This window comes from Diabrotica undecimpunctata, chromosome 8, assembly GCF_040954645.1.
Source record: "Diabrotica undecimpunctata isolate CICGRU chromosome 8, icDiaUnde3, whole genome shotgun sequence".
NCBI classification, from domain to species: Eukaryota; Metazoa; Arthropoda; class Insecta; order Coleoptera; family Chrysomelidae; genus Diabrotica; species Diabrotica undecimpunctata.
The window spans coordinates 89,447,445-89,465,974 of NC_092810.1; the positions used below are offsets into that span (position 1 = coordinate 89,447,445).

At 32.3% G+C, this 18,530-nt stretch overlaps 1 protein-coding gene across 1 annotated transcript in view; it reads right to left on the reverse strand.

The window, feature by feature from the left end:
* Positions 1–18,530, reverse strand: part of LOC140447750 (endoplasmic reticulum transmembrane helix translocase) — a 153,530-nt gene that overhangs the window by 123,778 nt on the left and 11,222 nt on the right. Inside the window, exon 4 of the mRNA XM_072540585.1 lies at positions 1,801–2,093. Coding sequence (XP_072396686.1) covers positions 1,801–2,093 — 293 coding nt within the window. The remainder of the gene's footprint in view (positions 1–1,800; positions 2,094–18,530) is intronic.

The following is an 18,530-nucleotide window of genomic DNA, read 5'->3' on the forward strand; positions in this document are numbered from 1 at the left end:
TGAAATTTTATATCTGCTTATTACTGAATCGTTAATATTTTTGTTATAACACCACACATTTAAGTTCTTTCAAATTTTAAAAATTTAATTTTTTTTTTAATTGTCTTTAATGATTTTAGTAATTTTCAAAATTTGTTAAATATAATATACAATTTATTCATCATTTACATTTTCATTATTATCTTTATTATCTTGTATTTACGTTTACTAACTTCATTTATATTATCATTATATTTCATTATAATGTATTTAAAAAAAAATGAAAAACGGGATGTGAAACTCTGTGAGTGACTTGACTGCGGAGGTCATAGCTTTTTTATCGCCTACACAGAAAGCGATGGTTTTTAATTTAATTGATTTTATTTTATTACATTCGATTTAATTCGATTCAATGCGATACGATTCGGTTTTATGTTATTTTAAGTTACTTGAAGTTTCTTATTTTATTTTATGTTATACAAATATTTTAAAATCAAAATTAACCAAATTTTCGAGGCGTTTTCCAGTTGTTATAAAAAAATAAAATCACGTTTGTTAAACATCATTTTATTTTTATAATAAGTGTATATAGTATTTTTCATATAAAAATCCCTGCACGTCACAATTTATATAAAGTGACGTCACTTATATTTAAAATTTCCAGAACGTCAACCTTAGTGTTCAAATTTTCTTAACACAGCTAATAATACGAAACCCATACGAAACTGCTGGATCTTTCATAGGCGTCAACATTGTATAATAATCAGAAAAATGTAATCATCATTATATTGGAAATTTTAGAATTATATTGATTAAATAACCAAAAACATTTGTTATTATTAATAATATAAATTTTATGAAATAACTCTTTAAGTCTAATACTCCACAAAATAATAATTTTAATTAAATATATTAGACAATTGTACGCAACTGATACGAGAATACTTCAAATTGTTTGACAGTTCATTTTGCGTGTGGCAAAATTGTTTTCAAGGATTGCCGCTTCTTTAGAGTAATAATTTGTTTATGTTTTGATTTCTTACACAATTTGATCATAATATATTATATATTAATAAATTGTATTTATAAATACATATTAAATTTAGATTCATAGCTTTAAAAACTTCTTATTGTTGTGTATTGTGATTGTGCTATGCCAAAACAACTAAATAGTCTGTAGAAAGCTGATAAGCTTTCATATAAGATAGATTATTTTGAACACAAGAAATAATGGCGGGATGTTTTTACTATTAATGGTCTAAAAGTGGTAAGTTTAAAATTTAGCATATATAATTTTGTATTAAAATGTTTTCTTATGTATTTTAGTGTGTTGCAGTAATCTTAAAACTAAGTGTAATTACTGTTTATATAATAGTTTGACAACTAGTTGACATTTTAAAAATTCCTCACTTTTCTGATGTTTTGGCAACGCTGTGGGGTCCTGGCGTCGTAAATCTTGAATGACGTACACGCATTTTTATATGAAAAATACTACATGTATTTGTATTATGTATATTACTGTATACCGCAAGGTAACTGCACTGTCTCGATATTTCGAGTCACGATAAATATGATTTGAGGCCCGTGCAAAAACATCATATCGAGCGATAAGAAGTATTCACTTCAACAAGCAAATAAAATAATTTCTATCATGACACTAATTGCGATCAGAATATTTCAGTTTTTTTTTACAGCTGCGTTTTCATAAAATTCTTCTATTGTATAGTGGCACATATATACTAAGTGTATTCAAGATCAAATATTAGACTCGGATTTGTCGAGATGGTTCTGAATTCTAAAATCAACAGTTGGGATTCTTACCTGGTTATGGAGATTATATCTCCTGGTATTAGCTCCGTTGTGGCCAACATTCTCCACTTCCTGCTCCTATATGCTAATATATTATATGGCTTATTGCCCATTTTGCGGATTTCATCCATATTTCTAAGCTGTTGCTGCACCAGGGTGCATTCAAAAAGTACTAACATCACAAGAGTGAACAAAGAATAATACCAGAAGTCATCAAGGCACCAAAGTCCCACACAAAAAACTTGGAACACGAAGAAGGGAGCTGTGGCACGTTCTGTGAAAAGTGTTTTAAATTCAGGAACAGCCTACAATAAAGGATATATTATTAAAAACATTTTGATATTTTTTTAGGTTTGGCAATTCCACGTTCTATGGCTAGGATAGCTTACTTATTTGGCCATACCACCTCACCTGGAACTACTTGTGCTAGATTTTGCAATTAAAATAGAAATACATTTTTCAAACTTAATTCACTTATTACTTGCCATGATCTTTGTCTAAAAGAATATTACTACCTTAGTTTTAACTAAGACATTTGATAACTGAATGTGGTCGTTACCTGTACTACACTCATGGACAAAAATATCGAATATTTTGGAATTTTCCAATTTTTTTTGTAGTCACTATTATTTCAAAATAATTTTAGATTACCGATAATACTCATATAGCAGGCGGATGTACTCAACTTTGAAATATTTTGATGTTTATTTTGACGTTTATTCAGTGGTTAGTGTCATTCGTACATTTTATCATAAACAACCTTTACTTAAAGGAAAAATCATACTAATTCGGTTATTTTTAGTTTAATTTATTAAGTTTAATTAAATATTGTTTTGATTTAACTAAGTTTAAAACAAGTATGCCACCAATTCGACACTGCGATGAAGTCCAAGGAGCACCGATTGTAATTATGTACGAGGAAGAATATGCACAAAAAGGTATCGCTCGACGTCTCAGCAGAACTGAATCTATAGTTTCGAATACTTTAAAAAGGTACCGCGAAACAGTAAATTTTTTACGAAGGCCTGGTCAAGGACGCCCAAGGTGCACAACCGCAATTGATGACCGTTTTTTGGTTCTTACTTCTACACGAAATCGTTCATTGACATCGATGCACCTCAGAAATGAGCTATTAAATGTTAGACGAAATATTGTGAGTTCACAAACAGTTAGACTAAGATCAAAAGAAGCAAACTTAAAGCCCAGACGCCCCGCCAAAGTTCCACGTCTTCTCCAAAATCATAAAGCTCGTCGTTTGGAATTTGCAAGAACACATACTTAGTGGAATATCGACAACTGGAAAAACGTTCTTTTCACTGATGAGACCAGAATCCTATTATGGAAGTCAGATGGTCAAAACTCCGTCTACAGAAGAGTTGGAGAACGATGCGCCAGCTAAAGTCTCGCCAAGACTGTTAGTTTTGGAGTTAATGGCATAATTCTTTGAGAAGGTATTAGTTGGGAGGTACGTACCGCACTTGTGGAAGTGATTGGACGGATGACTGGTGATTCTTACGTTTAAAACATCCTGCAAGATCATGTTTTGTTATATGTTGGTTATATTGGATATGAAAGATTCACGTTAATGCACGATAATGCTCGACCACATGCCGCTACCATAGTGAGTAATTATCTTGATGAGGTCCAAATTCGAAGGTTGGATTGGCCACCATTTAGCCCGGATTTAAATTCAATAGAGCACATGTGGGATCACCTAAAACGCAGCATACGACAACAGCTTCGGCTTGCTGCACAGGATGAATGGAAGCAATTTCCCAAGGATATGCCCAAATAGGTAAAAGAAATAAATTAGACTTACTCACAATCAATTTAATTTTACTACCAAAAAACGACCGGTTTCGCTTTCTAAAATTTGCAAAGCATCTTCAGGTCAAACGGTACAAAGTAAATTAAGTGCTGAAATTATAAAATCCCATATTAGGGTGCTATCTTATAAAGATATAGATCAAAAAAGTTATAGTAATTATGCCAATATTACATATCTGTATTTATATAAATATTACATTTAGCAGACAAAGTGAAAACCCACAAATTGGTAAGAGATAATCTATTGAATTGTAATAAATTAGAAATAAATAAAATACTACTTACATGCCTGTACAAGAATTTTAAGATAATAATTCGTGATACATAGTTTAAACTATCCTGTATTGCTGATAATGGGTGATCTTCGGTCAATGTTGTAACTGTCTGACAATTAACGAAGAAGTTTCTTGAGGGGAGAGATGTTAACAAATGAAATAGGAGTAAGGTACATGTGATTGTTTGTTAAATGAAAGTGATGTTTTATATTATTTAAATTATTAAAGTTATTTATATTTATATTTGTTATTTATATTTATTCAAGAGATATATTTTAGAAATGTGTATTAATTTAAGTATTGAATTTTTTTACAGAAAGAGGACAATTATATGACAATGAATGAAATTAGTTGTACTATTTTGTGGGTGTGCAATTTCTTTGACCTGTAATCATCAAATTTTTTGATAAAAAAAATATCTCCAAAATTTACTTTCAAGCATGCTGAGAAAGATGCAAGCAGTAATAAGAGCTAGAGGGGGGAATACTCATTACTGATCATGCACTTCTTTCCTTTTAAAACAACTTGCTTAAGCAATTTAAATTATCATTTAAGTTTAGAGTAAAATAACCTTATTTACCTAATATTAAACATTTTTTCGAAATTTTCTATGCATAAAAACTTAAAATTATTCATTAAACATTGTTAAATAAGCTCTATTTTACAATAAACGACTTGATTGACCAGAATTTATTTTGAAAAAACAAAAATTAGAAAATTCCAAAATATTCGATATTGTTGTCCAAGAGTGTAATAATAATAATTATTATTATTATGGACAGAGGATAGAGGACTTATGGACATAGGTGAGCAATTGGAAAAGAAGGTTTCTAATTTAAGAACGTATCTTCATAAGCAGGACGAGGCATTTACTTTAGATCGCGCAATTTGCGCAGTAGATGACACAACGCCGCTAAAACTAAGGGAATAAGAAATACACATAAACTACCTGTCTAAGCAAGAAAAAATACGCATCTGGATGAGTAAATCTCTGCATGAGCGACATTTCAATGAGATCAGCCAAGACTACGTCAACAATACTGTGTAAAACTATTGGCTAACATTAGGAAACATGTTTTCCTAGACCGAGGGTTTCTTACTTGGCATTCAGGATCAGGTTATTCCAACAAAATTTAAAAAAATTGTGAAAGACCCTCAGGTCCAAAACTAAAAATTCCCAAGTTCAAAAAAACATACAAAATCTTACGAGGGCTGCCAGGCGTTTGTCGGAATTGATTATAAAGAACGTCATGACTTAGTAGGAAAGATTATTCACCAGGAACTAGCCAACAAACTGGCAAACCAACCATCTCCTTTATTATCAATACCTCCCTGACAACTTCACTTAATACTAAAATTCATTAAAAAAAGGAGATGCTGGAAAAAGGGAGACCAGATGAGGGAATAGACTAAAAGGGTAGTCAAAGATTGTTTTGGATTAGTTACCCGTGGTGTACATCTTATTTTAAAATGGTTTGTATTAAATTTAACACAAAGTGCAAATATGATTTGCATGTATGCATGTATGTAGAGCTGGACATGTGTTGAATTATTACCAAGACTTGATAAAGACTTGGCATAAATCTCTTACATGAAAACTAATGTTATGACTTATTGTAGAAATAAAACTCAGATTTGTAGAAAAGTACCCGCTTGACTTTCGTAGTATACAGTGGATTGCGATTGTTATCAATAGTGCTACGGAAAGTGTAAATCAACAACAAAAACAAAACAAATTAGCTTATCAGTGTAATGATAAAAGTGGTCAACTAATTGACTAGCAGATAAAAAATGAATACATTACCTGCTTTTAATGGGCCAGGAATTAATTACAACCAACAAATGTTGTCAACAATTAATGAACTTACTATACAGGATGTCTCACCCTGCAACACATACACACCAGCAACCTCATAATATTGAAGCTCAACCAATTCCCACACAGCCTGCAATAAATAATAGCCAACACCACCATATAAGATCATCAACTAGCGATGAAGAATTCTTAAGATTTGATGAGAGCGAGCAAAATAAAGAAAATCCTTAGCAAGTAGTCAAAAAAACCTTGAAAAGAAGAAAAGTGGATGTTACCAATAGACCATCAGAGACAGTAACAAATAACAAATATAGTGCTCTAACACTCCCAGACCAAGAGGAAGAAGAATCCACTAAAACTAACGAAAACGCAAATAAAACATCAAAGCCACCTCCAATATACGGAGTAATTAAATACAATGAAGTGATAAAACAAATACATCTAATAGCAGAAAACACAATACATCACAAAATCCTTAGCAGACAACACTGTGAAGATAAGTTGCGATACACCAGACACATATAGGAAAATAATAAAATACATGAGGGACAAAAATGTAGTACACTACACTTATCAACTTAAAGAAGAGCGTGCCTATAGAATAGTCATCAAACACCTACACCATACGACGGACATCGATGAAATAAAAACTGAATTAGCAAAAAAATGGACATAAGGTTAGAAATGCGATGAATTGCATAAGTAGAACAACGAAACAACCTTTAAACATATTCTTCGTCGACTTAGAACCAGCAGAAAACAACAAAGATATTTACAAACTGACAAATCTTCGCTAAGGTATACAAGTGGAACCTCCAAAAATACCAAAAGGGATCACCCAATGCATGAGATGTCAGCAATATGGTCACTCAAGATCATACTGCAACAGACCATTTGTGTGCGTCAAATACGTCAGCCTACAAAAAAAGTAAAGATACCCCTGTTAGGTGTGCTTTATGTGATGGTGCCCATCCAGAAAACTACAAAGGATGCCAATTCTATCATAACTTACTCAAGCCAAACAATGCCAACAATCATATGAATATTAAACAAAACGCTAACAATACAAAAACTAGACCTACAAAGCGTAAAGCAACATCAGTGCCTCTAATCCATTACCCAAAACAATAGCAAGGCAGCTATGCTAATGCAGTAAGAAATGGTACTGAACAACAATCAAACATTAATGACATGATGAACAAATTCTTAGAGGAATTCAAAAACATGTTCCAACAATTACTACAACAAAACAGCATGGTCATAAACATGCTGACAACGCTTATATATAAAATTCAATAGCTTCATTAAAATAGCAGAGTGGAATGCTAATGGACTTTCAAAGCACAAAAATGAGGTCAAGTTATTTCTACTACACAACGAAATTGACATTCTGTTAATAAGTGAAAGCCATTTCACAAGTCAAACTTACTTCAAGATATCCCACTACACAACCTATTCCTCAAACCACCCAGACAATACAGCCCACGCTGGATCAGCTATTCTGATAAATAATACTATTAAACATGCAGAACTACCAAAGTATGCTGAAAATTGCTTGCAAGCTACAGTTATCAAAGTCAGTATGAGGTCTTACGAACTAACAGTCGCAGCAGTCTACTATCCATCCCGATACAACTTAAAGAAAGAAGACTTCAAAAACTTCTTCGAAACTCTAGGACATAAATTTATTGCAGGGGGAGACTTCAATAGCAAACATATATTATTTGGATCTCGTTTCACAACAACTAAAGGTAGAGAACTAGTAAGCCTAATACATGAAAACAACTACCACCCTTTGTCAACAGGCTCTCCTACATACTGGCCAACGGATCCAAGCAAAACACCTGATCTGCTGGATCTATTTATCACTCAGGGCGTCTCTCCTGGTTACATGGAGGTCATGCTGAACTATGATCTCTCATCTGACCACTCCCCAATTATAGCAACCATCAGCAGCTTTATAGTCTACAAAACGGCCACACCAAGGCTACACACTGGGAGAACTAACTGGGGAAAATACCGCAGCAAATTAGAAGAAGATATTAGTCTACAAGTAAGCTTCAAAACAACAAGAGAGATAGACGAAACATTAACGGCTTTAAACAACACTCTTATAGAGACCGTACAAAATGCTACACATGCGAACAATACAGGTAACAAAGCCCAATACATCCCAGCTGAAATTAAAAAGTTGGTTGCTCAAAAAAGGAAAGCTAGGACCAAATGGCACCAAACCCATGCCTCAGTAGACAAGGCTACATTAAACAGGTTAAGCAATAAACTAAAATCCAAACTTAAAGAGGCACAAGAACTGTCATTTACAAACTACATAACAAATCTAAACCAGTACGATAACCCAATAAGGATACCGATCAAAAACTCCACAAAACTCAAGACTCCGGTACCTCCAATTAGAAACGAACAGGGACCAACACTACAGTGGGCCAGAAGTGATGAAAAATTAAGTTCAACAAGAAATCCAATATTAAACATTAGAAAAGCTCCTGGGCTGGACAAAATAACACCCAAGATGGTAAAGGAACTACCAGATAAAGGAATCATACTGATTACTCTCATCTTCAATGCTATTCTACGATTAAACTACTGGCCAAAACTTTTTAAAACCGCTGAAATAATACTAATCCCAAAAACAGGAAAAAATCCAAACGAGGTTTCATCATATAGGCCAATAAGCCTACTACCAGTCGTATCCAAAATACTTGAAAGATTACTGTTACAAAAAATTAACTCAGACCCCAATATGGAGGAATGGATACCCAACCACCAATTTGGCTTTCGAAAAAAACACTCGACAATACAGCAGGTTCATAGAATAGTACACACCATACATTCTGCAACAGAAAGCAAACACTACTGCACAGCTTTTCTAGATGTTAGTCAAGCCTTTGATAAGGTTTGGCACACAGGCCTGATTTTCAAAATCAAGAAATATTTACCCATCACGTACCTGAAACTGTTAAAATCCTATCTGAGTGGGAGAGAATTCCGAGCAAGGGTGAATGAAAGTAATTCCAATAATTTTCCTATAAAATCTGGTGTTCCACAGGGCAGCGTTCTTGGAACAATATTATATGTACTATACACAGCAGATCTACCCTCCACTAATGAAACCATCACTGGCACGTTTGCAGATGATGCGGTCATCCTTGCAGCCGACGAAAATCTAATTATGGCATCTAACATTCTACAGGTACAACTGAATGAAATCGAGACATGGTCTTACAAGTGGAGAATTAAAATGAATGAAATAAAATCAGTCCAAGTAACTTTTACCTTGAAAAGAGACCCATGTCCCCCAGTTTCACTTAAGAGTATCCCACTTCCCCAATCCCTAGTACTAAATACCTAGGAATACATCTTGACTCAAAACTCACCTGGAAAGAATATATTCTTAAGAAGCGGAAACAAATTGACCTAAGAATGAAAGATCTAAACTGTTTAGTAGGCAGGAAATCGAAACTGGGCCTTGAAAACAAAATCCTTGTATACAAAACCGTCATAAAACCTATCTGGACATATGGAATCCAACTCTGGGGATGTGCGAGAAAGTCAAACACAGCCATAATTCAAAGATGCCAATCAAAAATACTCCAACGATAGCTGATGCACCTTGGTATGTGTCAAACCTAACACTTCATGAAGACCTAAGAATCCCGTTCGTACAGGATGTAATCACTAAATACAGCACGAAGCACCATGAAGCACTGGAATCACATAGTAACCCCTTACTCCAACCTCTGCTAGAACACCAAGCCAATAGCAGACTCAAAAGGAACTGGCCAGCTGAAATGAAAAACGGTTAAAGTGGTCTTGTCACTGGAGAAGACCTTACCACGCCAATAGGAGCCTCTTGCTCCGCAGCCAGCAAATTAGCTTATAGAACTTTATTTGTGTTTTGATTGCTAAAGATTATGTCATAATAATAAAAAAAATTTGTAGAAAATACAATACAAGCCTCAGAGTCTTAGGTAGAAAGTCGAGGCTGAACCCCGTTGATCAGCTTCCTAGAGTTTAGGGCTCTAGGAGAGACCGAGGTGAACTGTACTTGGCTTGGAATTCAACTAATATTTATACATAATATTTTACAAGATTCCAAGCCAAAAGACCAATGATAAAATTGGAATAGGTAAGGTAGGCGGGGCGTTGCGTTCCAAAGAATGGACACACCTAAGAGAGCTTGGCGACAATATATATATATATATATATATATATATATATATATATATATATATATATAAGAAATACAGGATATTAGTGACTGTCGATATAAACAAAACCACAAGTTTATTAGGGCTGCAGTCAGTAAATTCTCACTGCAGCCCTAATAAACTTGTGGTTTTGTATATATATATATATATATATATATATATATATATATATATATATATATATATATATATATATTTAACGTGATTATTTCGACCAAAAAACAATTTATAAGTATGTTGGAAATATCAGGTATGTGGTCTATATTAAATAAAAATCTTTGTTGTTTCTAAAGCTCAATATTTCGCCATTTATTTAATAGCTTCATCGGGAGTAACTGTAAAAATCAAACATTTCAAAACACTGACGTACACTTAGATTTACAATACTTACAGAAATTAAAAGATTATACACATAAATAAAATTGAATATTAAAATAACATTATTCCTGACGTATACAGTGTGTAAAAGCCAAATGGAATAAATTCATTATTTAGGTTACTGTACATATTTATAAAAAATCCCGAAACACGTCAAATTTAAATTATAACTTGACATTCTTTAACGTGAAAATGCAACCCCTACCTTCAACCCCCTTAGAATGACAGTATAGGCTTGTGATATATCGTTTGAAAGATCTTTTCATTCTCCATTCAAAAATGTTGTCGCTTTCAAGTTTATTAAGATTAATTAAGATAAAATAAATTAAAATTATGTGGTTACCGAAATTCGCTAAAATATACTCAAAACTTATTTCCCGTTTAGGTCTTGATAATGAGAAAGTGAACAAAAACCATAGCAATGTGGTTTTTAGATGGTAACCATTAAAAAACTTTAAAGAATTTCCGTGGCAACGTTATTTTAACACGCATTAGTAAATTGTTTTATTTAAGTTGTCAGTATTTTAATTTAAGTAAAAAGTTCGTTCAATTCAATTCTGAAAAATGGTTAGATTAACGGAAATGCATAAAATAACAGTTTTACAAATGATTGGTTACGGAGATAACACCCGAACACAACAGGAAGTAACTCGCCTATTTCATGAGAAATTTCCTAATTTACCGCCTATATCCCAAGGAACAATAAGTAAAATAGAGAAGCAGTTTCGCGAGTTTGGTCATGTAAGGCAGATAAAAAAAGCAGCTGCCAATGCACTGAGTGATGAACTCAAATTAGATGTGTTGCTTGAGTTTCAGGAAAATCCACATACATCGAGTAGACGGGCATCCACTACATTCAATGCTAGCCATACATCGATAGTAAACATATTAAAAGAAAATAAATTGCATCCCTATAAGATGATACCTACTCAGGAGCTCATGGAAGACGATTCTGATGGGATAACTTTTTTTTGTGAGCAAATGATGGACATTTTGGATAACAATATTATACATGTTTTCTGATGAGTGTACTTTTTCACTTAACGGTCATGCTAATCGGCAAAATTGCCGCTACTGGGCGACGGAAAATCCTCACTGGATGAGAGAAGAACACACTCAATACCCTCAAAAGGTTAATGTTTGAGCAGGGATTGTAGGAAACAATATCATTGGTCCCTTTTTCATTGAGGACAACTTGAATGGCAACAATTATTTGGCACTACTTCAAAATGATGTAATTCCAACGTTGGCAAATTTATATCCTGATCCAGGAAACCCTCAAGTTCCAGCGAATACGATATGGTTTCAGCAGGATAGAGCACCACCACATTACCAACTTAATGTCCGGCAGTACCTCGATACAATATTTCCCAATCGGTGGATAGGGAGGCGAGGATCGATTGAATGGCCAGCGCGATCACCTGATCTTACATTATTAGATTTTTTTATGGGGATATGTGAAGAGCCATGTGTACAAAACTAAACCTTCTGATTTAAATGACTTAAAAGAACGAATAACGCTTGCGATTAGGTCGATCACGCCTGTTATGTTAAATAATGTTAGAAGACAGTTTTATTTGAGATTAGGATGTTGCCAAGACGTTCGCGGTGAACATTTTGAACATCTACTTCATTAACAGTCATAGTTCTTTTTCGTGTTCTACATTTTATTACGTTTTGCATTACATTTTAGTTTTTGATTGTATTGTATCGAATTTCGGTAACCACATGATTTAAATTTATTTTATCTTAATTAATCTTAATAAACTTGAAAGCGACAACATTTTTGAATGGAGAATGAAAAGACCTTTCAGACGATATATCACAAGCCTATACTTCCTATTTTAAAAATTGGGGGTTGTACCTGTCATTCTAAGGGGGTTGAAGGTAGGGGTTGCATTTTCACGTTAAAGAATGTCAAGTTATAATTTAAATTTGACGTGTTTCGGGATTTTTTATAAATATGTACAGTAACCTAAATAATGAATTTATTTCATTTGGCTTTTACACACTGTATGTACATCCAATAAAATGCATGTTAAAATTTAAAATATCTTTGAGCACGTTCGTTAACAATAAATAAGAGGGAACAAGTAAAAGTTATTTCAAAATGCAAAAAATAACAATGTAAGAAAACATTAGAGGAATATTATTTCTTTAATTAATCATTAAGGCTAGTTAGTATGATTAATCATTAAAGTGAGTGTAGTTTTAAATTTTGTTCAATATATTGCAATATATGTTGCTTAATTGCCCCGTGTCTGTTTTATAATTTAAAGTTTGTTTATTTTTGTTAATGTGGTACATCTCCAAAAATAACCTACTTTTTTAATTTTCAGTCCGTGCCAAAATACGAGCATCGTTGTAGTCGAACAGATGACCGGTGTTTTTGTAGTGCTCGATTACTGCACAAATATTTTTTCCTAAGCGGCAATCACTTTTATGCTGTGTGATACGTTGTTTTAGCCACTGCGATGTTATGGCCAATGTAGCTTTTTTCACATCCTAGACACGGTATTTCATATACCACATTACTCCTATATAAGGTTGGTACTGGGTCTTTAATTTTAGAAAAAAGTTGTTTGTTTTAACTTTTACTTGTTCCATCTTATTTATTGTTAACGAACGTGCTCTAAGATATTTTAAATTTTAACATGTATTTTATTGGATGTACATATACATCAGCAATAATGTTATTTTAATATTCAATTTTATTTATGTGTATAATCTTTTAATTTCTGTAAGTATTGTAAATCTAAGTGTACGTCAGTGTTTTGAAATGTTTGTTTTTTACAGTTACTCCCGATGAAGCTATTAAATAAATGGTGAAATATTGAGTTTTAGAAAAAACAAAGATTTTTATTTAATATAGACCACATACCCGATATTTCCAACATACTTATATATACAGTAGACTCCCTCTATAACGAGAACTGAAATGGCAGACTAATTACCTCGTTATAAGCGGATCTCGTTATAGCCAACAACAATAATACTGTGCATACGTATGAATATGTAGTTTTATAAAACATTAACTTTCTATAGTGAAGCCATTTGGGGCAATATAAGATGCTAATAAATATTGTTTTAATGGAGTTTTTGAAAAAAAGTTGTTTACTTTTATTGTCAATGAAATACATTAAAACAAAAAAGAATTGTTTACTTTTATTGTCAGTGATATACGTTAAAACAAAAAATCTGTATTCTGTAAATCTGTATACAGCGTATTTTCAAAATAACATAAACTACTGCGTCTGCAATTGGAAGAAGTCTGTCATTTTTAACTGCTTTAAATTGTCCAGTATTCTATCTATCATATTTTCTAAAGATGTGAAACAGTTTTATGCTTCTTCATTTGCATTTTTTCTTTGGATAAAGTTTCTGACAACCTTTAAAACACTTTCCACATCTTGTCTATTAGGTCCTATATTATTAGGTGTGAATGGTCAACCCCCTACAATGACACTTGTGAATCATAAATTGTATATTTCCGACTAAGAATCATAAATTGTAAGTAGTTTATTGCGGACGGCAGTTAAAAAGGGTATTTATTTATAGCTACGGCCGGGCCAAAACGTAAAAAACACGTTTTTCAATCTTATTTTCTCTCGTTATAAGCAAACTTACCTCGCTATAGAGGGTTATAGTATAATAGAAATTTCACGTTACATCTAATGTACCTCGTTATAAGCGAAAACTCGCAATAACCGTGTTCGTTATAGAGGGAGTATACGGTATATATACAGATTGAACGAATTTAAAACGGAACATACGAAATCAATGTATTTCGGCTCAACTCCGCTCTAGGTGGTTGGCCAACAAAAGGTTGTCAAATAATTATATTATAAAAATCCAATACTTCAGCGGACTGCTGGATTCTGAATTCATTCAAGAACAAGTCAAAACTCCACCCAAATAGGTTGCCTAGAATCACTGTGAAAACTAGACTACACAAGCAGTTATTATGCTGTCAAACCACTTATCGCTTCCTTATAGTCCAAGAGATAGAGCCGAAATTTTGAACTGATCAGTAATATGACATTTCTCTATTGGAATATATTCATTGTAACTGGGTTAAGACTTTGCCTTACAGGCGGACGCCCCTCGTGGTACAGGGGGTGGCTATACAGGGATGAAGTTGTAATTTTTTTCAAAAAAATTAACGATCGATAATATGGCTGAAAATTTGCCCAGAGTAAGATCTTGGTATAACCAGACGAAATCCCAAAGGGCGGACGCGAGAGTGAATACATAAGGGGTGGCGGACAGGGGTGAAATTGCAATTTTTTGGGGAAAAATTAACGATAAGTGATATGTCCGCCATTTTCATGGCTCATTATTTAGCCCCTAAAAACTCTAAATCCAAAAGGGCGGACAACTGGGTTGGTACAGAGAGCCATAAAACGGGGTCAAATGTACCACTTGCCTGCGCATTTTAGGTCTCGGTAACGATTTTCAAACTGATTTTATTATGATATTTTTATACCGATTGATTTGCAAATTTGTATGCTCACTTCTGTTACTATTCTGAGAAGCGTCAAGTAGAGTTTTCCTCAAAATTTTCCAAAAAAATTTCCGTAAATGAAAATTTTCGTAATTTTTGAGGTAAAATTTAATTTATAAAATCCTTTCGATTTTCTGTAAGTTATACCATGATTTTTTTCCAAAAATTTTCAAACGATTTTTCCGATAAGGAAAAAAAATTATAAAAACTTTTCTAAAACATTTGATAAAACTCTACGTCATCGTCTGAATCTTTTATAGAATATTTTGTAGTTTTAAAATGATATTATGATAATGTTTTTTTTCAAACTAAAGTCATATTTACTTTACAAATCACATTTTTTTCTTAAATATAAATATTTTACGAATTAATTTTTAATTGAATAAATGTTTGATATTTGATATTTTATTAAATTTTACTTATTTTTTATTACAATAAAAAGGTTTTTAAATTTATATTGCATAAATAATGGTTGTTCAGATATAAGAAAAATTTGATTTATTATTACATTAATAATCAAATACAAAATATATTATTTCTATTTATCAATAGGTAAAATTCAATTTGTAGAATTCCTTTAACATTTTACAAATAATTATTAATAAAAATCAATTTAATAGTGGAATTATCAATTTTAAGTTTTGAAATTTACTTTGTACTTAGATATTTTCAATATTTTTTTTAACTTTCAAATTGATTGAATTTTTTTTTTATTAGTTAATTATAATTTTACAAATTCTGTTTGGACATTAATTTTGCATCATTATTATTTTAAAATATTAAAATAATAATGATGCGCGTTCCATTTAGATCAGTAATTCTAGACGCATGCGCTAAATGTAATAAGTATCAAGATGCTTTTATCCAACTTGGTGAAACTGACTTTGATTGTAATGAAGTTTTTGAAACCTTAGAAACTTTCATATGTCACTTATATGGAACAGGACTGACGAGAACAATTCCAAAAAGAAAAGTAAACGATGTCAGATTTTCACTATTTAACCGGCAGTATAAGTTGCATGATATGAACGAGCCTTTTAAAAAAAAAACTAAAAAATTTCGATGCTTCAAGCTTACCACCATGTCAAGATGCATTACACCAACATCTACTGCGAGCCCATTATCTTTCAAATATTTGGACAAATGCTCATAAAAAAGTACCGACAGAATTGATTGTTGAAGAACATGGTTGGGAGTTTAAAGATGAAACATATAAATTCAAATGGTTTAGTGGACCTCAGATGCCAGAATCAGTTCGAGAAGTAGTGATTGAAAATGAAGCAGATAATGAATGTGATATTATTGAAAGTGAAAGTGACGAAGAAGATGAATGTGATGACATCAGTGAGAGTGAGAAAAATGACGAAATTTTTAAAGTTTTTCTAAATTTTTTTTTCTTATCGGAAAAATCGTTTGAAAATTTTTGGAAAAATTCATGGTATAACTGACAGAAAATCGAAAGGATTCTACAATTTAGATTTTACCTCAAAAAATTACAAAAATTTTCATTTACGGAAATTTTTTTGGAAAATTTTGAGGAAAACTCTTCTTGACGCTTTTCAGAATAGTAACAGAAGTGAGCATACAAATTTTCAAATCAATCGGTATAAAAATATCATAATAAAATCAGTTTCAAAATTGTTACCGAGACCTAAAATGCGCAGGCAAGTGGTACATTTGACCCCGTTTTATGGCTTTCTGTACCAACCCAGCTGTCCGGTCTTTTGGATTTAGAGTTTTTAGGGGCTAGATATTGAGCCATGAAAATGGCGGACATATTACTTATCGTTAATTTTTCCCCAAAAAATTGCAATTTCATCCCTGTCCGCCACCCCTTATGTATCCACTCTCGCGTCCGCCCTTTGGGATTTCGTCTAGTTATACCAAGATCTTACTCTGGGCAAATTTTCAGCCATATTATCGATCGTTAATTTTTCCGAAAAAAATTACAACTTCATCCCTGTATAGCCACCCCCTGTACCACGAGGGGCGTCCGCCTGTAAGGCAAAGTCTTAACCCAGTTACAATGAATATATTCCAATAGAGAAATGTCATATTACTGATCAGTTCAAAATTTCGGCTCTATCTCTCCGACTATTAGGCAAGCTCCTCTTTCCTTTAAAGGAGACAGATAGTTGAACGATATTTTATACAATGTCTATCACCGGGTATGGATTTATTTTTGTCCGAGTTTTATATTGGTCCACTATTTCAAATGCAGTTCAAACAGACATATATTAAATTGTATGTTCCGTTTTAAATTCGTTCAATCTGTATATATATATATATATATATATATATATATATATATATATATATATATATATATATATATATATATATATATATATATATATATATATCGAATTAGCAAAGCTTAAATCAAAGGCTGACTAAATAGATGTCCCTTAGCATGGGCAGCATCCGGAAGATTACAAACAGTATTTAAATCAAACTTACCAAATACTTTAAAACCAAAAACTTTCGATCAGTATGTGCTGCCGGTACTGACATATGGAACTGAAACATGGGTTTTTAACAACAACATAGTCCAGAAACTCCAAGTGACTCAGAGGGCTATGGCATGGAGAATGCTCAGCATTAAGCTCAGCGATCGCAAGTCCAATTAAGAAATAAGAAGACGAACAAAAGTTACAGATGTAATCCAAACGATTTTTATGTTAAAATGGAACAGGGCATGAAACATAGGAAGAATGGAAGACAACTGTTGGACAAAGACCACAAAAATTAAATTTATGGTCAGGTATAGTAGGTACTCAGTTAATTGGGCCATTTTTTATCGAAGGAAATTTAACGTCAGATAGTTACGAAATGTTACTTAAAAATGAAATTGTACCTACACTGAGAAACTTGTTTGGGGCCAATTTTAATCAGATATGGTTTAGCAAGATGGAGCTCCAGCTCATTTTGATCTAAATTTTCGGCGTTATTTAGATGAGATATATCCCAGACGATGGATTGGTAGACGAGGTCGAATTGAATGGCCTCCAGGTTCACCTTATTTCAATCCTAAAGATAATTTTTATTGGAGATACTTGAAAAATTCAGTTTACAAAACTAAACTAGCAAGTCTTGTAGAGATAAGGCAACGAATTATCGATGAATCTCGAATAGTTTCTAGACAATTATGGAGAAATGTGGTCAACTCACAAATGGAGCACACTTTGAACACTTGATAAAGTAACCATAATGTTAAAAAAGGTTGTAATCTATCAATTGTTACGTTTTATTGTAGTTGAAAATAGTTTGTATTAAAAAAATTAATGTTTTTTATGTCAATGTTTTATTAAAAAAATCGGTTGCCTGTAAAGTCGGTTTTACGGGCGAAGATTTTACGTGACAACGTCTTTTTCTCGGTAGAATATTTATTGATATGAATATTATTAAATTGCACAATAGGAACAAGGAATTGAATGAAAATAAGAATTGCATTACCGATTTATTAGGTATTTTATATATTATTTATATTTTATATATTATATTTTTATATATTATTTTATATATTATTTATTTTATATTATATTATTGATCTTATTATTTTCTACAAAATTTATTTGAAAATTTTTTCGATATATCAATTAGTTGCGGAGATATCGATCATTGAAGTTATTGTTTGCTACCAGTATTTTATATATTTATTTTTTTCAGTTATAAAAAATTACTATTTCCAATTGTGTCTACCAAGTATGGTC